This window comes from Carassius auratus, chromosome 7 (genome assembly GCF_003368295.1).
Source record: "Carassius auratus strain Wakin chromosome 7, ASM336829v1, whole genome shotgun sequence".
Classification (NCBI taxonomy): Eukaryota; Metazoa; Chordata; class Actinopteri; order Cypriniformes; family Cyprinidae; genus Carassius; species Carassius auratus.
The window spans coordinates 12,767,051-12,794,849 of record NC_039249.1 but is presented as its reverse complement, the minus strand read 5'-3'; the positions used below and the strand labels follow the sequence as shown (position 1 = coordinate 12,794,849).

The following is a 27,799-nucleotide window of genomic DNA, read 5'->3' as shown; positions in this document are numbered from 1 at the left end:
ACGCACGCACGATGTGTCCTGATATGTCACAAAAACAAGAGCTCGCACGCACGCACGCACACACACACACACACACACACACGAGAAACGAAAATATGACAGTTTAATCTAATAATTGATGACAATATGGAAATAAATGGAAAACGACAAGGTCTGCAATCCTACAGTGTTTAAATCGGTTTGCCATCTACTTTAGGCCTATTTTTCTTTGTAATTAAATATATAAATTTAAAGCTATATGTAAGCATATACTAAATGTTTAAAATTGTAATTGAAATGTTTAATTTAAGAAATTAATTACTTTAGTCATCCAAATTGCTCAGTATTTTCAAAGTCTCTTTAAGTATTATACAAATACTTTTGTTGGCAGGTGACTTTTATTTTGGAACGAAAGGAGGTTTAAAATTCGTCCGGAAGTACTATTCGCGTAATCGACGTAGAAGGACTTCGGATCTGTATGTGATAAGACACACTGGAGAGTCGTGTAAATGATCTAGAGATCCGCAAACATCATTGATTTCGCGCATGTGCTGTGTCTCATTGTGATTTCCTATCAGGTTTTCACGACACTTTATTGTTGCATCAGATAGTGGAAAATGGCAAGCACAGGAGATATAGGTAAATTTCTCAACTTATTTATTTTACTTCATCTGCGATGTAACAGTCATGTTGTACGCTGTAGAACATTAACGCGTGTTTCTCCTGCAGAGGCATGTTTTAAGTTATTCATTAATGCAGGTCCTATTTAAACCTGCAGCTGTTACAGGATGTTTCCCACTAACTTATTTTTTCTATTGAGGTACCGCTTGTAACATAAACATGTAACGTAAATGTTATATATGGCAACATCCCCAAGGCTCTCCTGTTCATGTGTGACTGTCATATTGTTATATTAGAACAATTGTTTTAACAGATAAACCGAAATTAGACAGCCGAGGTAACACACTGTAATGAGTTTAATAATTTCATAAAGAATGGGAATCGAATGGAATTGACCAATTTCGTTTTTCATAACGTTTATATTATACTGCTGGTATTTGTTGGTCTTTTATTGGAAGAAATACAGTCTTTTGCGAGATGGTAAGATCATTACCAGATTAAAAAAAGAACAGATAATAACAAATAATGTTTCACACACACACACACACACACACAGAGAGAGAGAGAGAGAGAGCTATTTATAAATATATGCTGTATAATAATAATATGCTGTTCAGTAAATGAGTCAGATGTATTCAGCCTCGACTGATTCATAATTGGTTTTGATTTAATAAAGAAAGGGTTCATAACAGGTTTCATTTTCTTTTGCTCTTTTGCACGTCGGGCACATTTCTCAGAATTTTGTCATGCTTTTTTTATGTACATTTTTAATAGCATGTTAATGCGTCATTAAATGTTTTTTAATGCTATTATAGTATTTATGGTTACACTTTAGAATAAGGTTCCATTAGTTAATGTTAGTTAACTACTTTCGTTAACATGAACTAAGCAAGAACAATCCTTCTACAGCATTTATAAGTCTTAGTTCATGTTAATTTCAACATTTATTAATGCATTATTTAAATCAAAAGTTGTGCTTGTTAACATTAGTTAATGCACTGTGAATTACCATGAACTAACAATGAATAACTGTATTTTCATTAACTAACATTAACGAAGATGAATAAATACCGTAATAAATGTATTATTCATTGTTTGTTCATGTTAATTAATACATTAACTAACATTAATGGAACCTTATTCTAAAGTGTTACCGTATTTATTAATATTTCATATAGTTTTTTTTTTAATATTGTAGTTTCAGTTTTAGTGGTTTTCTTATGTGCTTTTGTCTTTTTAATTAGTTAAAAACATTTTTTTGTGTGTGTGTGTAATTTAAGTACTTTAAACTGATTTTTATTTTCAGTTTCCTAATATTTATGTCTTATTTTATATCAGCTTTATTTCAATTAACAAAAAAATATATATTACAAATTTTAATGGCCCTTCACAAGTTTATTTGTTCTCCAAATATGTTCCATCTGTTTGAGTCTGCCTTCAAATATTTTATTGCTATCTCTATGTCTTTTATGACACAAACAATTTATGGGATATACCCTCATTTATTAAATTAACTGACATTATTAAAGTTGTGAGTGTATTGTTTCACAATTGTGTGTTAGCTGATTATTACCGCTTATGTTTCAGAGCAATGAGTTTAAAGAGGATTACAGGTGTAATCACATTCCTTCTCCGCGAGCCCTTAGCTCATTTCTAATGTCTGCTCGTCTATGTGTTTGTGTGTCTATGCCCTTCTGTTTTCCCAGCCTTTGATTATGGCTACTTACTGCGCATAAGTGAGGATGCTCGCAGGGTTGAGGCTCTGAATGAGTACTTGAGCAGTCGCAGTTACCTGGCTGGCTACCGGCCTTCACAGGCGGACGCAGAAGCCTTTGCGCTTCTATGCGGGCCCCCACCTGAGCGGCATGTCCACGCCCTGCGCTGGTACAAACACATAGCCGCCCTGAAGCCCCTAACGAATGACCAGACCCCAGAATGCAGCAGTGAGTAGACAGAACTCCCCCTGTCGTAGTCAGAGTGCATGAACGTAGGTTGTAGCTGAATTGCACTTCGAGTTAGTGGTTTCTGTGCTGAGGACACTTGCCGTATGTGTTGCATGAGTTTGAGGGTGTGGGTTGTTTGATTCGTTAATCTTTCTCAGGTTTGTTCTAGACAGGACTGGAGTTACAGTTGACTGATACACACTGAGTGACTGAGGTGCTTGTGGTTTTAAACCGTTCTTTCATTGGATGCATTTATCAGTGGCTTTGTTTGTACATTTTTTGTTTCACTTTCACACTGTGTACAGTATGTGTCACTTTCATTTAGACATGTTTTATGTTTTCTGTGAGGAAAAAAACAACAACCCTGAGTTATAATTGTGCTGCAGGTGTGCACAAACAACTATTTCTTGTAAGGCGTTTGTTGTTCAGTTTAGGGATTGAATATTATAAATTAATCTGTGAAAGTGACTCATTTTTATACCAAACAAAGTAATTTGGGTGGAAAATAAGTGTCTCTTGTTTTTCAGCAAAGGGGAAGCGGGTGCAGGCACCATGGTCTCCGCCAGAAGGCACAGACGTTTCAAAGCTGTGTCTTTACAACAGTCTCACACGGACCAAGGTACAGTATGAAAGATAAACAACATGGCCTAATGTGTGGGTGACATGTAGAACATTACTAGACTAAATCCACAACTCTCTATATGTTATATTACTGTAGTATTGGTGGTTAAAAACATAAACAGATGGGCAAAACTTTTAGAAAGAACCTACAGATTTAAATTCTGTACTTTTCATCTTTTCAAATTATAATGGCACTATTTACTGAATTATCAAATCATTCAGACTTCTTACATAAACTTAAAAAATGGATGCTGTTTTATGATAATAAACTGTTAAAAATGGTTCATATCTGTCTTGTTTTGTGCATTCTAGGAGGTGTTTGTACCACAGAAGGGCAACAGGGTTTTGTGGTACTGCTGTGGCCCCACGGTGTATGATGCTTCTCACATGGGTCATGCCAGGTGACATATTCCCAATCCATTCATAGTGTTTCTTTGTTTTCAGTGTGCCCCAGCTGTTGAAAACAGCACAGTAGACACCGGACAGCAGCCAATGAAAAGGCTGAAGCAGACATTCAGCTTTCAATCCAGGGTCAGAACTTGTTAGTTGTGTATTTGAGGCTGTAAATCAAATCTCACAGAAATATTCTGTTTGACTATGGCTCAATGAACATAGGCAAAAAGAGAAAATATAAACATCTCGCATCCAAGGCTCACACAACATTTATGATGTAGCATCTCTTTGTATTTCACGAGGATTCAATGGCTTTGTTCTTTCAGGTCCTACATTTCTTTTGACATACTGCGGAGAATATTGAAGGATTATTTCAAATACGACGTCTTCTACTGTATGAACATCACAGATATTGATGACAAAGTAAGAGCCGTGTTTGCGCCGAGTCTGAATGTAGTTGACCTTAAGCTTTTGAATTCTATATAACCTGATACCTCATGCTTTCGGTCATATGAAACTGCTGCTTTAATTCTGAAGGCCACATGTGATACAGTGTTCTCAAGATCCAATCATCAGTGTGACTTCTTCATTTCAGATCATCAAAAGAGCCCGACAGAACTACCTGCTGGAGCAGTACAGAGAGAAGAAGCCCAGTCCCTCTCAGATACTGCAGGATGTGTTAACGGCCCGAACGGTGAGGGTATCACTCATACAGTGGACATTTCGGTCCAAATGAATCATCTAAGCAGACTTGTGGGGTTTAAAGCCTGTATGAGTTGGACCCAGAAATGTTTTTTTTTTTTGCATTTGCATGTTTCCGACCCTGAGAGTACCAATTTAAAGACATTGTGAAATCTAAATTAAAAATTTTTATGCAGTTTTACAGTTCTAAATGATTGATCTTTGCACATTATTGTTATATAAAAAAAAACATGTTCTCGTAATTTTTAATCGGTACCATTAACATGCAGTCTTCTTTTGCATCTCTTCTCTGATGATGTGTACATTGGCGTGAGGGCTGGGCCATAAGGATGCCTAATCGAAAATTCAGTTTTAATCATTCCCTTCCAGCAATGAAACGACTGTAAAAGTAGCCAATGACTATGAGAAGCTTTTTTTATTCAGAAATGCATCACTATAGACCTTAGTCATGGCCATGAAAACGAGGCTATAGTTTAGTTCCTTTTATTACGCAGTCCCTGAAAATAGTTCCCAGCAACTCTGCTAATTTCTGGCTTCAGAATTCAGAGAAAAAGGAATTTTCCCCATAGTACTCGTTCCGTATCTAAGCGAAACGAGGTTACATTAGCAACATAGTGTTTCACACAACTTATGTGGGACACGGGTTGCTTTCACATCAGCAAGAGAAAAAAATGTATACAATATCCTGAAGTACTGAAAGAGCTGCCATTAAGTAATGAAATTAATCAGTTTGCTGAAAAGATTTAAGCAGCTCTGAAAACGAAATGGAAGCAAGACCACCTCAAATCCGCTAGACTGTTGGTTACTGGCTTTCACAAAAATGTTTTCATTCATCTCTTTCCCCATCACTGTGCTTTAATGTAATTTGGTTTTATTGTGTTTAGCCGTTTAAAGCCAAGCTTGCTGAGACTACTGACCCAGATAAGAAACAGATGCTGGAGAGGCTGGATGCAGCAGTGGAAGCTGCCCTGGGTCCCCTGCAGGGGGCAGTGCAGAGCAACGCTGCAGGCGATGCACTCCAGAATCAGGCACAGGTAAATTATTTGAGAAGCTTTTTAAAAATACTTAAAAATACTTTATTCTAAATTATTTGACTGCTGCCATTCAGTGACACATCAATTAACATGGTGTTTCATGAGATCATTTGAATTCATGGCATGGTTCTGAAACTAAATGTTTTTTTCTTAATGGTTTTCATTTTTAGGTCTTATTGGAAGAGGCTAAGGATCTCTTGTCAGATTGGTTAGACTCCCAATTTGGGAGCCAAGTGACAGAAAACTCCATCTTTTCTTTGTTGCCAAAGTACTGGGAGGGAGAGTACCACAAAGATATGGAAGCCCTGAATGTGAGTGAACTAATACTGATGAGTAAGCAATAGCCTGAGTATGTATATACACAACTGTTCAAAAATGTGGGGTCAGACATTTTTAAAAATGTTTTTAAAAGAAGTCTCAGGCTCATCAAGGCTACATTTATTTAATCAAAAATACAGTAAAAACTGTATATTGTGAAATATAAAAAATGTAATAACAATTTAAAATAACAATTTAATAATATATTTCAGAATGTGATTTATTTCTGTGACCACAAAGCTGAATTTTCAGCTCCTTACTCCAGTGTTTAATGCCATGTCTTCCATCAGAAGCTATTCTGATATGCTGATTTGTTGTTCATGAAACATTTCACATTATTATCTCTGTCGAACAACTGTGTTGTGCTGTTGTGTTTTAAGTGTTGGGGAAGGTTACTTTGGAAATGTAATAGGTTACAGATTAAAAGTTACCCTATTTAAAGTGTAATAAGTAGCGTAACTATTTCAATTATTTCAGTAATGTAACTGATTACGTTTTAATTACTTTTCTACATTTATAACAGTAGGTTGTAGTCTAAAGATTTCAGTTGCAATGTGGATTGATATAATTGACGGAAGTGGTATGCTGCTTGCTTTACTAAAAGGCCTTTGAAAGGCAAGAGGCATCATGCACATCAAAAACAGGCAAAGCAACAAATTCATATTATTAAACATATCCTAGCTTTCTACAGAAAATATTCAGATGTAACCCACTTTGTAATCATTAACATTTTCATAAGTAACTGTAACTTGTAGTTAAATTACTTAATGCTCTTAGAAGTAACTAGTTGCTCTCCAGCACAGTGTATTTTGTATTGTATATATTGTGATGCATGTTCATCTTCTTACCGATGTGTTAAAACATGTGAAGTCTGAGCAGTGATGATAGCCTGTGGTGTCTTTGATTGACAGGTCCTCCCTCCTGATGTTCTCACACGGGTCAGCGAGTACGTGCCAGAGATTGTGGAATTTGTCAAAAGAATTGTGGACAACGGTTACGGGTAGGAACGGAGCTTCGTTGTAGATTTATCATTTCATAAACGGTAAACAAAAACACTACTTTCAAAGGAAATGTCTAAGAAGGAATTTCTGCTCTTTTCTCACAAGATACGAGTCAAATGGATCGGTATATTTCGACACTGCAAAGTTCGATTCCTGCCCTGCTCACTCTTATGCCAAACTGGTACCAGAAGCCGTTGGTGATCAGAAGGCTCTTCAAGAAGGAGAAGGTACAGGAATAAATTGCAATACGTCCCTTAAAATAATTAACACTTTTAAGTGGGCTTTTGAGAAGTACAATAAATGCATCCGGTTCAACTGTCTCTAATTTCCATGGCAATTAGATGTAGAATGGCATTGCACTGTTGCTGTAATACAGTTGTATTGATGCACACCAATAGGGCAGTTACTAGATAGTGCATATAGCTTGATTAATAATCTGAGTAGAGGATACAACAAGCCAGAATTATCCATTGTATAACAGGACGTTAGGGCAATTTTTCAATTTTTTTCCAATGAGTGAATTTCTTTTTTTTTTTTTTTTGCAGGTGACTTGAGTATCTCAGCAGACAGACTTAGTGAAAAGAGATCACAGAATGACTTTGCACTGTGGAAGGCCTCTAAGCCTGGAGAACCATCCTGGGACTCCCCTTGGGGAAAGGTGAGGAAGTACACATCAGGAAGACGTGTAGATGAACATGCCTTAAAATGTCTCCACAGTTAGCTGCTTAGCACATTTTATATAAGGCAACAAAGTTTTGAATGCACTGGTAATGTTTGTGGGTTCAGTATCTAAAACTCTGCTGGGGATGTTAAAGGGGAGACCTGGATGGCATATTGAGTGTTCTGCCATGGCTGGATCCATTTTGGGAGAGTCTATGGATATCCACGGAGGAGGATTTGACTTGCGTTTTCCTCATCATGACAATGAATTGGCGCAATCTGAGGTGAGAAAATTACAGTGTGCTCATATGGCTAATGTTTAAAATGCGTTGTTGAAAAGCTGTTATTAGAATCCTGTTCATTATTCAGTACAGGTTAATGCAGCATTCATGTCACGCTGGAATTACCATAATTGCAAGTTTAACCGTTAGTTAAACGATTTGTCTTTGTCAAAACTGTAATTAAAGCACACATTTCTATTTAATTATGTATGTTATTATAGCTAGTGTAACAGTGCACTTTTTTCTTATTTTGCTAGAGCATATACATGTGACATGATGTAGTGATTTAATTTTTAGCTGTCATCAACTACAAAGGATACATTTTTGGCTTTTTGAGCATTGCCATGTAAACAAATGGTTTCTAGTTGTTATTATTCATCTGAAAACTGATGATTGTCCCTGGATTGCTGTATGTCTTTTTTTTTTTTTTTTTAACAGGCATACTTTGAGAATGATCACTGGGTACGATATTTCTTACACACGGGTCACCTGACCATCGCCGGATGCAAGATGTCCAAATCTCTGAAGAACTTTATTACTATCAAAGATGCCCTGGCCAAACATACGGGTAATTCTACTACAATTTTACTATTATAAGTATCGCTGTTACATATCTTGATCTCTGCATATGCGTCAAAGACTTAATGCTCTTTTTAATTGGTCTAAATTTGTGTTTTGTTTGTTTATTTATTATTTTTTTTTAATGAAATGATTTGACTTTGAATAACCTCTATAATTTCATTTTCCAAATATTTTTTCTTTTTTTTGATTATTCTCATTATTGTCGTTGTTGTTGTTGTGGTTGTTATTCTTTGAAGGGTTTAAAAAAAAAAGAGAGAAACTGTTAAGACCCTCATGAGTGTGTGTCAATGTCTTTTATACTTCTTTTTTGAAAATATCAAATGAATGAAAGTGGCATGTTTTATATTTAGACCAAATTGAGTACGTTTATTCATCACTGTCAGTTTTTGACCTTGGAAGTGTTCAGTAACTTTTTTTTTTTTTAATAATGATTAAGTCCTGTGTCTTCAAGGGGCAAGCAAGGGATTTTATTTTTTTACTATATGGATATACCACTTGACATCTTTGCAGCAACAGTGTAAAGAAGACTGATACCTTGGCACATAAAAGATTTGTAATTATTTTCTTTTCTCATGCATCTTTGTTTGTCATTGACCTAAAAGAGATTATGTGGTGTCTATACATGATCTGCCTTGCATATTTATCCATTTAACCACATTTTGACATTGTGCATTTGCGCTTTATTTCCTTTTAGCAAGACAGCTTCGTTTGGCCTTTCTGATGCATTCGTGGAAAGACACATTGGACTACTCCAACAACACAATGGAGTCAGCCATCCAATATGAGAGATTCATAAACGTGAGTGAGAAACCTGCAAGAAGCAGTGGGGGAGAAAAGTACCCAAAATTCATAGTCTGTCCAAATTTAATATCTGCCACTTATCAGCATAGGGAATCCTCATGAGTGCACAATAGGCTTATCTAGATTCCTTCTAGAACCCAGAAGGTCGGAGAATAGCGTGTGTCCTTCAGGGCACATTAATTCTGTCTTGCGCTTCTTTCCACCTATCAATTACTCTGTCACCAAGGAATATAAGATGGGCAGAGTTCCAAATTTGCCTGAAACACACAGGCAGCCATTAGCATTGGAAGTATGTGAAGGTTACCTATGACCGACCTACACTCTATATTTTTTTTTAGACCAGCCTCACCCGAACATGGAGTTAGGATCTTAATGAGACACTGTGTTTTTCCCTCTACACCAGTGCACCACCAAAGGCTGGACTTGAGTAAAAATGAAGACGGCTTATTAGACGGTGATGCAATAATAGTGCAATTCCCTCAGCAGAATTTGGCTGAAATATAACTGGAGATGAATAGAGGTTCTGAGGTCCCAAATTAGAAGTAAAAGCTGTAAATATTCAAACAAAACACATTAAAAAGCTAAACGTGGTGTTAGTGTATGTAGTGTGGCAGATGCTGTGCACACAAAAACAGTTTTTTAAAAGCAGTCTAGCAGTGGTAGCAATCTTTTATTTTATTTTTTCCCCCAAACATTTAGAAACTTCCTTAAGAAAAGATGGTTATGAACTATGCTAAAAGTGTATTTAGGATAATGCAGACACAAGTTCTAGACCCTTAGACCTTGAAGTGATAGGAATCTGCTGGGGCTTTTTTTATTAGGTTTTTTATTTTATTTTTTATTTTATGAATTTTCTGAATATGTTAACCCTTAATGTGGTAAAATATTTAATTAAACAATTTAAAGTAAAATGCTGGATTAAATACAATATATACAGAATATATATCCTCAAGTTCGGGCTCAGTAAGATTTTTCTTTTAAAAATAAATTAATCATTTTGTTCGGCAAGGACGCAATAAGTTGATCAAAATGAGGATTTTTACATCATTACTGTTTCATAAGAATGGTGTTCATTTGAAACATTATTTTAAGAACCCTTAAAAAATGTTTAAAATGGCAAAAACTTATCAACCCCAAAAGTTTAAATGGATTATAAATTTGTATTATAAGCACATAACTTAAAATTAAGTATTATTTTAAGAGAGCAAATGAAAAAGTCCCTTATGACTGTTTTTGTGTTTGCTCCTCTGATTCTGTTTCCACAGGAGTTCTTCCTAAATGTTAAAGATCTTCTGAGGAGCCCCACAGACGTCACTGGCCAGTTTGAGAAATGGGAAGATGAGGAGATTGAACTAAACAAAAGGTGACCCACATGTTCCTTAAGACTCCATTGTATCTCTTCTAAAAATAAAGGTTTATCACCCATTACAGGAATTTGTGTGTGTTTGTGTAGCTTCTATGAGAAGAAAACATCAGTTCATGAGGCGCTGTGTGACAACATAGACACCCGTTCGGCTCTAGAGGAGATGCGGGCTCTTGTCGGTCAGAGTAACACCTACATGGCTGCCAGAAGGAGTGCAAAACTACCGCCGAACCGCATGCTGCTGCAGAGCATTGCCCTGTACTTGACCGACATGCTTAAGGTAGCGAGACAAAAAAAAAAGTAGCTATATAGAGCTTAACTTTGGACGTAATTGATACCTGGATTCTTGTACATTCGGATAGCTACAATGAATAAGCTGAGCCTTAGAGACAGTGGCTGCACACTGAAGTGCTTGCTAAAACTGTTCTGTTTTGACAGACATTTGGAGCGATTGAGGGAGCTGAGCCCATTGGCTTCCCTGTTGGAGGAAACGGACAGAATGCTGATGTAAGCAACACCACTTAGATCATGTTTGATTCATCAAAGGTTTTCCTTTTAATTTCTGTTACAAAGCCAGAGTTGTGAAGACACGTTATTAATGATTGAATATAAATATTTGTTGTTGTTGTTGTCAACCCTTATTAAACTCTTCTTAATCTTATAATTTCTGTTTCAGCTCGAGAACACAGTCATGCCCTATTTGTCAGTGCTGTCGCATTTCAGGGAAGATGTCAGAAAAATTGCAAGAGAGAAGAAAGGTAAATCTCTCGGGCTGTTTTATTTATAAATATTTCAGAGCAAAGACCTAAAATGTATACTCGAGTCATTTTGTTTTTTATAATTTATTCCTTTGTAAGATTTTTTTTCCTTTTTTATGGGTGTTGTTGTAGCTGTACCTCCAACAGACATTTGCATACAATACAGACTGTGCTTTTTAAACATAAAAGAGAATTCATTAGAGAGATGTGTTTGTTTTCCAGTGACAGAATTGCTGAGGCTGTGTGACGAATTGCGTGATGATACTTTACCTGAGCTGGGTGTCCGATTTGAGGATCGTGATGGTAAATGGAAGATACATAGATTTTATTAAACCCTGAATGTCATGGAAAAAAATAAATAAAAAATGTTGTTTTTCTAAGGACTTCCCACATCTGTGAAATTGGTGGACAAAGAAACTCTTCTGAAGGAAAGAGAAGAGAAGAAGAAGGTAATTGCAGAATGCGTCTACATGGAGGATACTGTGATATCTTTACTTGATTTATTTGGTATCAGTGGTGTGTAGATTTTGGATCTCATATCACATATAGTACTGCTGGTTTGCAGTGCACCTTATTAGGTTGAAATTAGTCATTAATCAGATCAAAATAATCTCTCCACCAGGGTAAGGTGATATGTTCCTTCTGTCAAAGGAAAAGGGTTTCTTAGCATATCAGGCATCACAAAAGAAATGATTCAAATACAAGCCAGGTCATGAAAAATGTATTTAGGCCTTTCGAGCTTGTCAGTGTAAATGACGGTCTTTAGAATGAATGGTAAGGACTCAAGTTGCAGCGGTTTATTGTTGTACCTTCTTTAAATTACTCCTTTGAGCCTCGTATGCACGCTTACTGCTCTGGGCACATACTGCAGATCATTCATGATCCACCTGAGATGGTCACAGCAAATAGCATTTCTTAAAAAAAAAGGATGGTGGGGGCATCTCTGAGACTTCTCTATTGGTTTATGAGCATCTTCATATTTGAAAATTAAAATACACAATGAATAGACTACAGCTCAAAAGTTTGGGCTCAGTAAGATTGGTCCCGGTAAGATTATTAATATATACGTTTTAAATACTTATTTGGCATTTATTTGATCAAATTTACAGTAAAACTGCAATATTCTGAAATAATACAGTTTAAAATAACTTGTTTCTATTTCAATATATTTTAATATGTAATTTATTTGATGGCAAAGCTGAGAAACAGTAACAGTATGATATTGAAAACAGTTGTGCTGTTCAATGTATTTTGTAGAAAGCGTGATAGGTTTTATTCTTGATTTTTGGAATTTCAAGAGAACACCATTTATTTTGTTTGTTTCACCATTTATTAAGTCTTAACTGTATTTTTTTATCAATTTAATGTATCCTCACAAACATTTTTTTTTTTTTTTTTTAAAGGGTCACTTTTAAATGTTACATTAAACAATCCTCTTATTTATTTTGTTGTTTCATGTTAATGTAAATTTGTAATTAATTTCCACCTATTCTTTAATGATGTTTCAAGATGGAAGATGAAAAAAAGAAGAAAAAAGATGAGGCTGCGAAGAAGAAACAAGAACAAGAGGTGATTAGAACAATCACAGAGACCCCCAACATAATTCATAATTTAGTACTCTCATCTCTCTCTCTCTCTCGTTGTGTGTGTGTGTAGCTTTAAATACACTGAGTGAAGTTAATTCTTGTTTGTGCTTCACTGGTTGTTTGGAATTATTTGTATTATAAATATTTGTATATTTGATGTCATAGATGGCAAAGTTGGCCAAAATGAAGATTAAACCCAGTGAAATGTTCCAGTCAGAGACTGACAAGTACTCCATCTTTGATGAAATGGTAATGTAAACCATTCCGTGGTCTTTGTCATAAGATACACTCTTTATGTCACACTACTGTATGTACTGTATGCTGGATCCATTTCAATGTGATTATTGGTCTATAGGGGATGGATGAGTCCTTATGAATTTTTAAAATTTTGGTCACATTTATTATGTTCTTTGTTTATACAGGGCTTCCCAACACATGATGTTGAGGGAAAGGAGCTCAGTAAGGGACTGACCAAAAAGCTTCGCAAGCTTTACGAGGCTCAAGAGAAGCTGTATAATGAATACCTCCAGTCGACCCAGAACGGGAGCTGAGAACATGTTGAGTCTGATGTAATCTGCCATCCGCCCGTACTGTCTGTTGTGAATTGTCTTGTGTTTGCGAAAAGGCAGGAAAACTTAAAGACCTCATCTGTGAGTTTTGGCTCTTAACTTTGGCAAGGTTTTTCCAAATCCTTCTGGTCATGGTTGGAAGGTCATTGTTTTTTGATGCTCCGCAATCATGACTTTGAGGAGTATTTTATGACTTTGATATTAAGGGTATATTATGTGCTTTTTGCACACATAGAACAAAAATGCAAGTATATCAGGACTTTTCTAATGTGGGTTTGATGGTTTATATGAAGTATGTTAGAAATATTTAGCCGTTAATGTGGTAATGGAGCAAGCATACAATGTTTTCATTATTGATTTTTAAAACCTTGCTGGTCAAAGACGTGTTTTCCAAAACACTGTTTACACATCAGCTAGTGATGCATAAGATTCCAGAATTAATATATCTCAGATGATACAGGAATGAAGGGACTTCAGGTTTGTTTGTTTATGACAAATGGAAAAACAGAGGCATACATAGGAGCACCAAGTATTGCTAGTATTAACATACTCTTTATAAGAACATGAAATACCAAAATAAAAAAATTATTTTGAATAATGTGTGATGCTCATTTGTCCCTAGTAACTTATTTCTGCAAATGTTGCCATAAAGACTTGACTAGAAAAGTTTTGTTCATACAGTTGTAGTCTAATACTGTAAGAAAAGCTACAGATATTACGTTTACAGTCATAAAACATCTGCACAGAGCTTCACATAATCTTAGTGAACTTAACGACCTGAATAATCGTTTAATAAATAGCACGGAATCAATAAGAATGAACCGAGTCAATTACTGAGTGACATGGCCGATTCGATTCGTACATATCACTCAGAATGTGACTTTAATAGCAGCCAGCATGGCAGGAATTTTACAACGATTAAAACGTGCTTAAAACACAATTTTTATTTTTGTTTTTTTATAATTTAATGTAAATAATATAAGTACTAAATTATTTTGTGCATCTTATTCGTGGTTGCAACAAATTAATAAAACTTAGACAAGACACATGAAATTACAATAGCCTAAACAGCTTTTTGGAAGGTTTCAGAGCATGTAGTATGAAACTCACTGATGTCAGGGACCAATAATGTAACTACATTAGGTGTAAAAGAAGCGCCGATTTCCGACTCATTCGGCGAATCGATTCTTTTGAACAATACATGTCAAAGAACCGATTCAACCCGGCGGAGTATTTGACTGAGGCGGAGTATTGTAGGACCAATGCGCTTCAGGTTTACTGCCGAGTCCATCATCTGAACAACACCCGCTGTTCAGGTAAGAACAGCAATCTCCCTAAATAAAATATTACTTTCTACTTTGCATTTTACCTTGAAATACACATGCCTATTATGAGTGTCTAGTTTACGTCAAGCAGAGTGGATTATGTTTTCGTTGCTGATTATATATGATAGTAGTGTGCTGCTCGTGCTCTCAATGCATGTCATCTTTGTTTTGATAAAGTTGCGAGTGACTGTTACAAATCTTTACAGCTTACAGGTCATTTAACAAACAGTTACCCTGTAACCTGTTAACCGCAGCAGAAATAGTGCAAGCTCATACCCGGAGTGTGTATTGTGAGGATCTGTTAGCCTGCTGGCCTGTGACATTTATATTTCACCCTTCTTCAGTGTTGTTTTGGAGATCATCCAGTGTCTGCCCTGTGTCGCTGTTATGACCCCGTCATCATCAGCTGTGCTAAACTGGTGGTTGCGGAGATTATGAGATCTGATTTAATCTCTTATGATCTGGACGTGGCTAGTTTAGCATGTTAGCTGCTAGCGAGAGTGATGGGCGTAAACACATCTGTTAGTACCCTTACTTTGAGCTGCTGATTTTATGTTTGTAGTTTTGCTGTACATTAGAAATGTAAACGTATCGATTCTTGGAAAAAAGGAATGATTGATTTTGCCTTACCAGCATTTACTATAGTAAGCAAAGTTTCCCCCAAAAGAGTAAATTAATAAAACATACACTTGGGATCTTTTCAAGCTAAGAAGCTTTCCAAATATTTCATTATTCATTGTTGTTGTTATTAGTTATTCTTTATTAGGATTCCTAGAATAATTACTGTTAATGTTGTTGTTATTGGGCGCTAATACCAAGTTGCCGGTTTTATTTTATTAGTATAATCGTAATATTTATTTTAGCAATTTAATAATGATACAGCAATAACTATGGAATTACCAAGTAAATGTCAAACTTGTGGATAATAATAACAATAATAAAATAAACTCTAATATGAGGCAAGCACTACTAACAATGTCAGTTAAGTGCCAGTTATTTCAATGAATTAAGTCAAATAAAAATATTTAACATAAAAGTTAAATGTTTATGTAATTTAGGTTCATTACACTGTTGTTTTGTTTGTGCAAAGTATCACCTGTTTTTAATATGAATGCATTTTGTTTTGAATAAATATGATTGAAATTTCAAGTTAATTAATATATGTGATTTTGTCTTTACCAATAGAAAAAAACTTGTTATTTTAGACAAGCTGAAGTTGTTTGTTTTGTGTTTTTCACAGAGTATTTGAGCTGTGGTATCAAAAATGGATGCTGACAATGAAGCCAAAGGTATAGAATTCCTGCTACTCTCTTTGACTAGCAACCTTGCATTTTTCAAATGACTATAGTCTGTATAGCTTTTGAAATGCTGAAACATTTATGAGCTGGCAGAGAACACGATTATATGTGTTACTTAGATTGTCTTTGTGAATATTTTTTTGATTCAGGGCGCTTCTCGAACAAAAGCCAGTATAATGTTTCAGTGTAAAAGTTTGATGAAGCTTCACATCACTGCTGCCGAGGATTTAATGGAAAAGATTGTCTCATAGGTTCTTTTGAGAAATTTGTGCAATCTCACAAACTTACTAAGAGCAGTATCAAAGGTGAAACAATAGTGCGGTTTCACTGTGCTGCTGAACATTATATGCTTCCTTTAAGATCGATGTCTGTTTGTGGAAAGGACTGTGTGCAGCATAAACGTTCTTTGAGACTTGATCGTCATAAATGCCATTTGATTTTTCCATTTATTCTCTTTTTTTGCTGGTGATGGCATGTTACTTTCAGGTAAGGTGAGCGACCAGGCGATGCAGAACCCACAAGCATTGGCAGCTCTTCAGGACAAAATAGACAGCGTCTCACATAGTGCTTCCATCATGGACAGGTAAGCAAGATGAAACAAACCAAACTAATAACTTGGAACCAAAGAGACTAACAGGGCAAACATCAGTTTTGTACCTCATTGTTTTAATTTCTGGTCATGGCGTGGCTATTGTCATGTTTTTATTGTTTCCTATCTTGAGAAAACTATTTCCTAACTGGATATGTCTCATATTTCCTGTGTGGAATTTCAAAACTGGTCATTGCATTTTTATTGTTCCTCATATTACGTAGAGAGGCAAACTTGTCGGTGTAATATAACCGTCCATCTAAGGGGGGAAAACTCTAGTCAGACCATCTGCCTGTAACCTGAAATCTGTCTCTGCATGTTAGGTTATTACATACAAGTCAGTCGTAATGCTGTGTATCTATGTGTGTCTTTGTGTGTGTCAGCCTGACGATGTCCAGAGAGAGGTTACACTTAGTGGTCATGAAAACAATGACACAGACAACAATATTTGAACAAAACAGCAATCATGCATTTGTGTGTGAACTCTGCAAGACCAAACATAAGGCTTGTGGAAAGCCACTTTTATTTTTAATCCAACTCAAACAGATTCAGTGTTTGCAGCGCACACTGTCATAACAACTGTGCCTTTCCGCATGAAGCGTGTGACTTGAGTTATCAGAGGTTAAGCACATTTCGCGATGTGATATGAACAGGGATCTTGTGTTTCTTGCTCTTACTTCAAACCCATCTGTTGACCCAGGAGAGCAGGGAAATGCACCGGTCCAGCTGTGCAGTACCGGACACCCATCTGCTCACACAATCTCTCTCTTCTCTTCCTCTCCCAACTTCTTCCAGCTTACCAAAGTCTGTGAAAAGAAGAGTCAATGCCTTAAAGAATCTTCAGGTTAACAGCACAAACATCGAAGCCAAGTTTTACAAGGAGGTGCATGAGCTGGAGAGAAAGTATAGCGCTCTTTATCAGCCGTTATTTGACAAAGTGAGTTGTGTTTTTGTGTGTGTATGTGTTATCTATGTATTTTCTTAGCATTATAATATAATATTATTTGCTTATATACACACACACACACACGTGTGTATATATATATATATATATATATATATATATATATATATATATATATACACATGTGTATGTATGTGTGTGTGTGTGTGTATATATATATATATATATATATATATATATATATATATATATATATATATATATATATATATATATATATATATATATATATATATATATATATATATATATCGTACAGGTTTAAATATATTCATGAAATGTATATTTTTATTTAAAATGACACATTTAAGTTATCAGAAGTGACCTTTGAGACATTGGTTTTCTAACAAAAGATTTATATTTTAATTAAATGCTATGACATATTTAGAATTTTCTTTTCTTTAAAGAAGGTGTACCACACTTACCACAATTGTTTTTAAGTTAATATGAAATATCAACTGTTTTTCATCATTGATAATAACTAGATATATTTCTTAAGCACCAAATCACATTTTAGGATAAGTGTCAGGTGACACAGAAGACTGCTTTGCCATCACAGGAATAAATACCATGTATAAATAACAAAATCATCTGTTTTTGCTGTATTCTTGATCAAATAAATTTAGCCTTGGTGGGTATAAAAACCATGGAAAAATCTTACCGACCCCAAACGTTGGAACTATTATGATCTCTACCGGTTCTTGCAGCTAATGTAGTGTTGACAGACCCAATGAAGATGGGCACAAGTATGAATAAAGACGAGGCTGCATTGTGTCTGTCTAAAGTAGACCCTGGATTTTTCGTAAACAAAGCTCTCAGGTAAATGGCGGAGAACACAAGTGAAGAGAAAATTCAGGGAATTCAGAAGCGATGCACTCTTAAAGAGACTTCATCCAAACCAGGAGAATGCATACTTCCATAGTTTTAGAAAGTCCCTGAAAGAGAAAAAAAGTTTATGAGCAATACATTTGCGAACCTACACTTCATTGACAGGGCTGCTACACAAAAGCAAGAGAGATACTTGTGCAAACTAATTAAAACTGTAAGACAGATAAACCCTGTCGAGTGCTTGCAAGAGTACTGCTGTAAAATTGGAATTAATTGAAATGTTGTAGTTTTCTCTTGTAGATATAGCGTCTTTTAATAAGGATTGTATAAGATGTTTATGTGCTGCTTTTAAATGCACTGAAAGACTTAAAGATGCCACAGCCTTTGCATGCTTTATGTTCTCTTCTGTATTTGTTCCATTTTATTCCACCTTTTTATTTGTATATTCACCTTTTTTAGAAATTAAAAGATTTAGAAATTCTTGACATTTAGTTAAACATCATTTGTTTTGCGCACAGTATCTGTGTTCTGGAGGTTTCAGTATGGCTCCAAATCTCCTGAGCTCAATGTGAACACTCCTCTCATTTGTTTGAATGGATAAACATATGATATTCTTTCACAAGTGAGCTTTTTGTGCGTTTCCAGAGAAAAAACATAATCTCTGGAGAAGTGGAACCCACTGATGAGGAGTGTGAATGGCAGAGTGACCATGAGGACGAAGCAGCATTAGCAGTGAGTATCATCTGTCCGCTCGCTTTGAAATCAGACAGAAGAGCAGCAGTCTTAAGGAAAGCCTTTCTTTTTCAGGAAGATCTGAAGAAGAAAGCTGCTCTAGAGGAAAAGACAGAAGATGCTAATGAGGAGAAACCCAAAGGAATTCCAGAGTTTTGGCTCACCATTTTCCGGAGCGTGGACATGTTGAGCGATATGCTGCAGGTGAACCAGCAGAACATTAGATATGAAAAACAGAGACCTTGTCCACTGTAGACTTTGCTATTCTTTTCTGACTAAAGATTTTTTGAATGATTTTCTTTTGCCCTGTAACCTTGTACAGACAATATGCAACTTTATATCATATGAATTTGAATACAGTTATTGAAATATCATGAATACGGTTTCATTTAAAGACCGGGTCATCTTCTCCAGCACATTAATAAAAAGAAATAAGGAAATAAAAAGAAATTCTGTGCTGTTCATAATGCTCTCTTTCTCAACAGGAGCATGACGAACCAATACTTAAACATCTTCAGGATATTAAAGTGATATTTTCTGGTCCTGATCAGCCGATGGTGAGAACAGTATTTGAAGGTTTTATGTTGATTTAAAAAGTGAACTATTTTTTTTTTTTTGTCATAACTGCTGTACTTATAAATGTATTTCGTTTTTCCTTTTTTAACAGAGCTTCACATTAGAGTTCCATTTTGAACCCAATGAATACTTTACCAACACAGTTCTCACAAAAGTGTACAAGATGAAGTCGGAGCCAGATGCAGAGGATCCGTTTTCATTTGAGGGACCAGAAATCATCGACTGTGAGGGGTGAGCACTTCTCAAACAATACCTGCTCAGATTGTCCGCAGCTTTTCACACTTTCTCATTATTCATCTCTTCTGTTGACAGGTGTGAAATTGATTGGCACAAAGGCAAAGATGTGACGGTAAAAACAATCAAGAAGAAACAGAAGCACAAAGGCAGAGGGACAGCGAGGGTCATCACCAAACAAGTGCCCAATGACTCCTTTTTTAACTTTTTCAACCCTATTAAAGGTACGTAACTTGACATATGTGCATGGGAACTTTTATGAATGCTGGTAACAGTAGAATGACAACAGTAGGTTGAATTGGGGAAATGGTAATAGTAGTTATCTCATTTAATACTGTAGGTCTACTCTTTTGCTTGAAGTCACCAATGTTTCTTTTCTTTTAGTTTCACCAGATAAAGAGTTGGTGAGTATTTTTAAATAAAAGTTTTTTTATATATATATATATATATATATATATATATATATATATATATATATATATATATATATATATATATATATATATATATATACATTTTTTTTTGCTTTAACTCCGTTCTAATTAGGCAATTAGTTGGCCTGATATCAGTTAAGGTTTTAGGTTTCACAGTCAGAAAAAATAAGATGTTATCCAGCATGATTTCTTCTGAAAGACATGAGTGGTTAGTAAGTTTAGAGAATCTTGTCAGAGAACTAGAAATAATCAGACAGGTTTTTTTTTTTTATCTTCAAATGATCAGAAAAGTTGTGCTTACTTTCTTTGTGTTCAACAGGATGAGGATTCGGAGTACACTTTAGCCACAGACTTTGAAATCGGTCATTTCTTCAGGGAAAGAATCGTTCCCAGAGCAGTTTTGTATTTCACCGGAGAAGCCCTGGAGGATGATGAAAGTGTACGTAATTTCATAATGACTATTTCTTGCCTTTTGATATCTATGGTTCAGAGTGGCTGCAGTTATTTGTAATGTACATGAATTTGTTTGCGTCTATTGATGCAGTTTGAAGAGGAAGAACTGGATGAGGGTGAAGAGGAGGTAAGTTCACTGTAAACATTTTAAACATAAATTGAGGAATCAGTGTTTGATGAAAGTTTAGATATGAAATCAGTCATGCTTTATATGATATAATGTTCAATTATGTAGACAAACTCTCTTTTTTGTGTGAAATAGGACCAAGATGAGGAGGATGAAGATGATGAAGAGGAGGGAGATTCCAAGGTCAGTTTGGATTTAGATCATTACTTGAACTGAAATCTTTGTTTTACTTTGGATGAATTTCTGTGGATTATTTGCATGTTTGATGATTGTGGTTGTTCTCTACCAACTGTTCTGCCCTAGTGACAGGCATAAGTCATTCTCACCTCATACATTTCTAGGTAAGAAAGAAATGTCATGAGTCTAATCTAACCTTTGCATTCCCACGTCCCTCTCAGCCTCATTCCTCTTCTTTTGCCTGCTATCCCATCCCCACAGCACCCCTGTGACATTATACTAAGCCACTCATTTCATATCATTAATGCCTTGTTCAAAATCTCAGTATTGGACTGTAACATGCTGTATTAGAGAACTTTGGACAGGGTCCTTCCATCCATCATTTGTTTAAACTAACTTGCTTAATAGTTCTTGATGGTATTTAGTAGGTCAAGTACTTTTCCTGCTCATAGATGTGGCATCCTGTTTTGAATACATAATATCTTGCTATAACTTTGCATTCAAAGCAGTGATCTACTACATCGTCAAGGGGTATAAAATAGAATTGGGATTGGGCCTTAGGCTATAAACAGCCTAACATAAACTATGGAACATAAAAGAAGATTATTTGAGAAAAATTATCTAATCTATTTTTTGTTCATACAAAGTCATTGGTGACCAAAACTTCTCGGTAACGTATGGTAACCCTCGTTCCCTTTCAGTCGGTCACTCTCTACGTCACGTCGGTGACTGATATCACTTTGATAGACCAGTCTACTTTGGGTATAAACTAAATGAGCCAATGCACATTGGCATGCAATTATTGCATCTAACTGCTGCTGATCACAGCGTGAGTATAAAAAGGCAGCAGGTGCAATGCATACCAGGTTTTAGCTGAGGAACTGAGCCGGGGACCCAGTGGTACAAGGCATTTAACACAAAAATAGCTTCAAATAATCTTTTGAGGGTATTTTCAATCAATTTCATTTTGCGATTTAATTAATCGACACATCATGTAATTTAATGAGATAAAAACATTTTAATTGACTGACAGCCCTAAAAAAAAAATATATATATAATTTCTGGAGGATCATGTGATAGTGAAGAAAATTCCCCTTTACCATCACAGGAATAAATTAAATTTTTAAATATATTAAAATAGAAACAGCTGTTTTATGTTCTATTAATATTGCACAGTATTATTGCTTTCACTAAATTTTTATAAAAGAAATTCAGCCTTGGTGAGCGTAAGAGACTTAAAAAAAAAATTTACATTATCTTGAATGATAGTATTCTATTATTTTTTATTTATTTTTTCCAGTAATGTCTACCAACTCTTTAAGTCTCTTGTCAAGCCCACCCCTCTCAACACAGAACAATCTTAAATTATTTTTTCTTGACCCTTTCACTCAGTTCATAGTGACTGGATGGGTCATGTTTCTGAATAGCAAATCAGTACCATGTATAGTCATATTAAGCTGCTTTGCAACAGTGTGTATCGTGAAAAGGGCTATACAAATAAACATGAATTGGATATGTTAATATTTGGGGTTTACAGACTGTAACTTCTATAAATTATTTTTGCATAAAGTGTTGAGTTTTTCTTTGAAAGATCAGTTGAGAATGAGAATTGGTTTGTCATGATACGACCCCTTCATGCAGAGCAACTGGTTCAGACATAACACATTTTCTCTCGGTGGATCAGGCTGTGGTGAAAGACGCTTTCTTGCATTTAGTTATAATGATGTATCTGCAGTACAAAAGAGTGGTGATTCAGAGGCCTAGGATACGTCAGTGTAAATGTGCTTTCGTGAGCCACTCTTCTGTGATGAAGATACATCCACCTCTCTTTCTACTGCACTCCTCCTGCAGTTGCAGATACTGTATCATCTTATTGAATAAAAAAAAGTTCTCTCTCCCTTTCCCTTTCCCCATCCCTATCTTTTATGTGTTTTTTCAGACCGGGGATCCTCAGCCTGCAGAGTGCAAACAACAGTAGTTTGGATCACTCACTCCTGCCACTGTCAAACCCCATCAGCTCAGCTAGAATCAGCCTGTAGTGCGGCATACATTCTCTGATGAGCGCACCATCCAACAAAACAAAACATGATGATGCAGTACATTGGTAAACTAGTTTTTTATCCTACAAAATTAGCTTACTTTAAAATTCAGTTGCTATACTAAAACACTGTAGATAAATTGGGCAGTTCCAGGCTTCAGAATGTAGATATATACATAAATAAATGCAAAGCTATTTTTTAATTACTTATTCAGACATGTACAGACATAATGATTTGAGATATGTCATTGCATAGCCAAAAGAAAAATAACTTGTGGGATTGAGATGATTTTGCAAGCATTGTATTCACATTCAAAAGTTTTAAGCCTGAATAAAATCAATGGGGTTGTATTCTGACTGCCTGTGCACATCAAACCTTTGTCAAGATTGTTTGTATTTAACAAATAGTTTCTCTTCTCATTTTTTAAGTGTTCTATGTCATAACCATTTTTTAATGCAGTATATCTGTTTATGTACTTTTTGAACAAAACTGCATGTTTATGCACTTATTTATTTATGGAATGTGCTAGCTAGCTAGCCACTCCAACTAATGGATCAGTGATGTCTTGCAGGCATCAAATAATTCTGTTTAATCATATCTGGCCTCTTTGCAATATAAATATCTAACATTTCCATCTTCATTTGACTTTCCCTTGAAGGTCGTAATTTAAAAAAATAAATTAATCTGCACTTCTCTACATAAGTATGCTCAGTCGATGTAGTCTCTTTTTTTTGGGGTTCTTATTTACATGTAAATGTATTTCAGTATACATTATATCCATAATGCTGGAATTGCTCGATTTAGACCGTAAGTATTCGAAGACGATAGGGCAAAAGTCCACTGCCAATGGTCACTGAATTCTGAGTGAACTGCAGATGATTACATCTTCAAGATACATCACATCCCAAAGTTGACTGAATTAATTTATTTTGTGACTTGATCTCATAGGTTACTCAGGGTTTTTTATGCCAAGATGACAGTGTGCGAGTATCCAGCATTGTGAAACTGTTGATATCTAACCTGCTTCATGTTCTCTTCTGTCTTGTAAAAGAAAGAAGACTTTTGAAATATGGCTTTTAGTTATAACAGAGTTATTTATATCTTTTCCATCTTTATATTATTGTTTTGAACTCTGTCTTGGTCTTGTGCTTCTTGGTGGATCCCTGAGAGAATATGTTTTGCTTATGTATGTACTGTACCCAGTTGATTATAGCCCCTTTTAGCATTTAAAAATGCTTTTGCTGTACTGCCCAAGCACTTACAAAAAAAGAAAAATTAAACATACTTTTATTGCCAAAGAGAGTGATATGATTTCACTTTACCACAACCATTTCTTTGTCAAAGTATTTTAGGTCTGCATTTTATTCAAAACGTTTTGATATGAATACCACAGAATGCATGTTATGGTGAAAGTATGTTTCAAGTTCATTATGAGTTGAGCTCAATCAGCAGCATTTGTAATTGCATTTTTGGAGGATTTAAAAGCAGAAATGTGAAACATGTAATTGTTATTTCTTCTGTGTTGATGTGAAAGATTCATGCTTTTTAGAATTGGTTGTTTTGCAGTACACCTTTGTTTCTGGTTAGTGAATGAAAGGAGGGAGTCAGCTTCATTTGTGAGGAGGGTTACTCTTAGACTGAAAGGTAAAATGTATGCTAGGTCACTTGAAAAGTTCAAGACCAAATACCTAATAAAGTAAGAAGAATAACTGTTACAATGTCTGACCAATTTTGCAGCATTTTACCAGTAAATGTCACAACATAATTATTTTGACATTATTAAAAACACTTTTTTACAAGTTATAAATTATCCGTCTGTTGTGATAGTTCTGTGCTATTATTGTGATAGGTGCTAATGACATAAGCCTACAAAAATCTTTTTTCAAAGGCAAATTCATTTGTTAGAGTGAAACAGCTAAATATTTTTTTTCCTGTTCTCTAATCCTAAAATAGTATTTAAGTACATAACTGTTAACAGTTTTTACATTTGAATTTGTCAGATTGGTTTGCGATGGCTATAATAGTGATCACAATATGCTATATATATGCTTATAATTAAATAATAAATCATACTACATTATTATTATGCTAGACACTCATCTATGTGGTGTCTTGTCTTCTAAAGTCAAATCTAAATCTTGGAGGTAATATGAAGAAGTTCATCTATTCTTTAGAGGCATAAGGGGCATTTTGTAAGTATTGTCTGTAGGGGGCTCTGCATCTGTTAACCACTGCATACACTCACTTTATTAGGTACACGTGTTAAATTGTTTATTAAGGCATATATCTAATTGGCCAATCACATGGCAACAACTGCATTTAGGCATGCAACAAATAGTCAAGACAAATGGAAGTGCAAACAGAGCATCAGAAAGGGCAAGAAAGGTGACTTGGAATGTGGCATGCTTGTTGGTGCCAGATAGGCTCATCCAAGTATTTCAGAAACTGCTGATCTACCGGGATTTTCACACACAACCCTCTCAAGGGTTTAAAGAGAATGGTCTGAAATAGATAAAAATAAGGGGGTGGCAGTTCTGTGGGCAAAAATGCCATGTTGATGCCAGAGGTCAGAGAATGACGAGACTGGTTCGAGCTGAGAGAAAGGCAACAAATAACTCAAATAGCCACTCGTTAAAACTGATGTATTCAGAAGAGCATCTCTGAATGAACATTGTAGCCCATAGTGTCCATCTTATGATGGCTACTTCCAACATAACATGTCACAAAGCTCAAATCATCTCAAACTGTTTTCTTGACCATGGCAAAGCTTTCACTATACTCAAATGGCCTCCACAGTCACCAGATCTCAATAGAGTACCTCTGGGATGTTGTGGAACGGCAGATTAACATCATGCGTGTGTAGCTGACGAATCTGCAGCAAGTATGTGATGCAAGTATGTGAAGTCAGTATTGACCAAAATCTGTGAGGAATGTTCCCAGCACCTTGTTGAATCTATGACATGCAGAATTCTGTCAGTTCTGAAAGCAAAAGTGGGTCAAAAGTAGCAAGGTGTACCTAATAATGCGGCTGGTGAGTATATGTTGACCTCTCATAGGCAGAGTTTATTTATAACCCCATATTACATTCACATGACATTTGTCATTCAGTGTAATATGTACTTTTCAATTGTGAATGATGCTCCGTGATGACACCGGTTATCATAAGTTTAAAGCATGGATGACAGTTTTCATGTCTTCTGCAGGACAAAAGGCTAGTTTGAGAAAAGCGAGACAAGAGGGAGATGCCAGTCACTTCCCAAGGTCTAGTGAGCGGGAAGCTGTTGAAATTGGCGGTTTTCAACCTAGTGAGTTACACACAAGGAGTCAGGAATTCAAATGTTATGTGCTGATTGCCAAGCACTTGCATGCAGAGTTCTCTCCTCGCCCTCTTTATTTTACAGTCACTAAACTGCAGGTGATGACAGTGGGCTCTGTCATTCTCTCTTCTCCAGTGGGACTGAAATCTGAAAAGGCCTCACTGCCATGATAAATGTACAGCACTGTAAAAAAAAAATATATATATATATATACACATACACACACATGATCATTCAGAAATTATTCTAATATACTAATTAATAAAATGTTATTATGATCGATGTTTGGAGCAACAGTATTGCCCTATATTTTTGTGGGAAAAAAACATATTTCTGGATTATTTGATGAACAGAGAGATCTAATGCATTTATTTACTTTTTACTAACTGCAGACTTTTGAACAGTAGTGTACCTGTTCATCTGCCTATTTTCATGTTAAAGATGAAAAATGTTTACACTGTAACCAGCATGAAAATTTTACAGGAATTTTTTCTTCTATTCTATCCATGTTTCTTCTGTTAGTAGCCTATCCGTTAAACCTGTTCTTTTCTTTCTAACTCCCCTGTACACATCTTATAATTATATATCTCTTCTCATACACTATTTTTGTGTCAAAAATTTGCAATCACTGTTGTCTATATTACAACCCTACTTTATCTCCATTTCATCCCTTCCCTCCTCACCATTTGTTTTCCTGTCTCTGTCCTTCCATTCTCCCATTCTGCTATCCTTCTCTTTGCTTTAGTACCCCCCCCCCCCCCCAATCCCTCTCCATGTACCAGCTGATGAATATTCATCAGGTTAAGTCTGACTATGCTCTTCACAGTTCTTGTTAGGAGCAGTATGTTAATGCCATTCAGCCGAGAGTCCAAATGTAGATAAGTGTACTCTGGGAAAAGGGTTTCCCTCCCGCTGGCTAACAACGCTTCCATTTATGGGACATTTGTGATGGTACTGTGGTCAGCCGCATTGGACGGATCCCTTCTGTTTCTAGCATGCAGCCATTTACGAGCATTTAAAATCCACTTTTATGCTCATTATGTTAAGAGCTACCTCATTCTGACCACTGCACTCCTCTTCCTCACTATACAGGGACAATAGAGCCGCATTGTTGGTTAAATCAATGGCATCTTTGGTCTTTCTTGAATGTGATGCTTTTTTATGCAAACATATCTTAAAACAGATGCGTTTTAGTCTATGTAGATTTATGCAACTGTAGTGGGTCTATTGATGGACAAGCCATCGAGGAGGTAGCATCACTTTGAGGGTGGATCTCCACTGAGCTGTGTATATTGATAATGGGAAGGGCTGGAAACAGCCGGTTTTGTGTGTCTAATGAATGGTTTGCCATGAGGAGGAGACAGAACTGCTGCTGTCCCACTGCTATCAGCCACTCCCACCCTGCTATTTTCTCCTTACGGTCTACACTTCTCACGTTTCTTCTTAAATGCAACATTAAGAGTTGGTCTTCTGTATCTTAATGCCAGTGTGATC

General features: G+C 35.8%; 2 protein-coding genes across 5 annotated transcripts; both read left to right on the top strand.

Annotated features, from left to right (window-relative positions):
* Nucleotides 1-442: 442 nt before the first annotated feature.
* On the top strand, nucleotides 443-13,807 carry cars1 (cysteinyl-tRNA synthetase 1). 2 transcript variants are annotated; one of them, XM_026267390.1, is made up of 23 exons: nucleotides 443-618; nucleotides 2,307-2,543; nucleotides 3,071-3,162; nucleotides 3,477-3,565; nucleotides 3,884-3,980; nucleotides 4,153-4,251; nucleotides 5,144-5,293; nucleotides 5,464-5,604; nucleotides 6,523-6,611; nucleotides 6,718-6,839; nucleotides 7,158-7,270; nucleotides 7,428-7,556; nucleotides 7,992-8,121; nucleotides 8,830-8,933; nucleotides 10,202-10,299; nucleotides 10,390-10,579; nucleotides 10,738-10,806; nucleotides 10,976-11,057; nucleotides 11,280-11,360; nucleotides 11,439-11,506; nucleotides 12,567-12,626; nucleotides 12,809-12,892; nucleotides 13,066-13,807. In XM_026267390.1, exons 1-23 carry the CDS (start codon nucleotides 597-599, stop codon nucleotides 13,192-13,194), a joined length of 2,475 nt encoding a protein of 824 aa, XP_026123175.1. In that variant the 5' UTR covers nucleotides 443-596; the 3' UTR covers nucleotides 13,195-13,807. The 2 variants fall into 2 exon arrangements, with proteins under 2 accessions (XP_026123175.1, XP_026123176.1); XM_026267391.1 differs by lacking the exon at nucleotides 2,307-2,543 and having other exon boundaries at nucleotides 444-618.
* A 607-nt stretch (nucleotides 13,808-14,414) lies between these two features.
* nap1l4b (nucleosome assembly protein 1-like 4b) lies at nucleotides 14,415-24,703 on the top strand. Of its 3 annotated transcripts, XM_026267389.1 has the most exons (15): nucleotides 14,416-14,528; nucleotides 15,778-15,826; nucleotides 16,322-16,418; nucleotides 17,220-17,361; nucleotides 18,862-18,948; nucleotides 19,024-19,152; nucleotides 19,434-19,505; nucleotides 19,616-19,755; nucleotides 19,837-19,982; nucleotides 20,143-20,162; nucleotides 20,512-20,631; nucleotides 20,737-20,772; nucleotides 20,908-20,955; nucleotides 21,076-21,113; nucleotides 22,889-24,703. In XM_026267389.1, the coding sequence occupies exons 2-14, from the start codon at nucleotides 15,802-15,804 to the stop codon at nucleotides 21,076-21,078; spliced, it is 1,065 nt and encodes a 354-aa protein (XP_026123174.1). In that variant the 5' UTR covers nucleotides 14,416-14,528; nucleotides 15,778-15,801; the 3' UTR covers nucleotides 21,079-21,113; nucleotides 22,889-24,703. The 3 variants fall into 3 exon arrangements, with proteins under 3 accessions (XP_026123172.1, XP_026123174.1, XP_026123173.1); XM_026267387.1 differs by lacking the exon at nucleotides 21,076-21,113 and having other exon boundaries at nucleotides 14,415-14,528; XM_026267388.1 differs by lacking the exons at nucleotides 14,416-14,528; nucleotides 21,076-21,113 and adding an exon at nucleotides 14,905-15,058.
* The last annotated feature ends 3,096 nt before the right edge of the window (nucleotides 24,704-27,799 follow it).

Bases quoted from the DNA above. Each gene is read 5' to 3' on its own strand.
- cars1 (XM_026267390.1), top strand. From the start codon at position 597: ATGGCAAGCACAGGAGATATAG. The intron at 8,122-8,829 runs GTAATTCTACTA...ATTTCCTTTTAG, and splicing joins TGCCCTGGCCAAACATACGG to CAAGACAGCTTCGTTTGGCC. The intron at 10,580-10,737 runs GTAGCGAGACAA...CTGTTTTGACAG, and splicing joins ACTTGACCGACATGCTTAAG to ACATTTGGAGCGATTGAGGG.
- nap1l4b (XM_026267387.1), top strand. From the start codon at position 15,802: ATGGATGCTGACAATGAAGCCAAAG. The intron at 15,827-16,321 runs GTATAGAATTCC...TGTTACTTTCAG, and splicing joins TGCTGACAATGAAGCCAAAG to GTAAGGTGAGCGACCAGGCG. The intron at 20,773-20,907 runs GTAAGTTCACTG...TGTGTGAAATAG, and splicing joins TGGATGAGGGTGAAGAGGAG to GACCAAGATGAGGAGGATGA.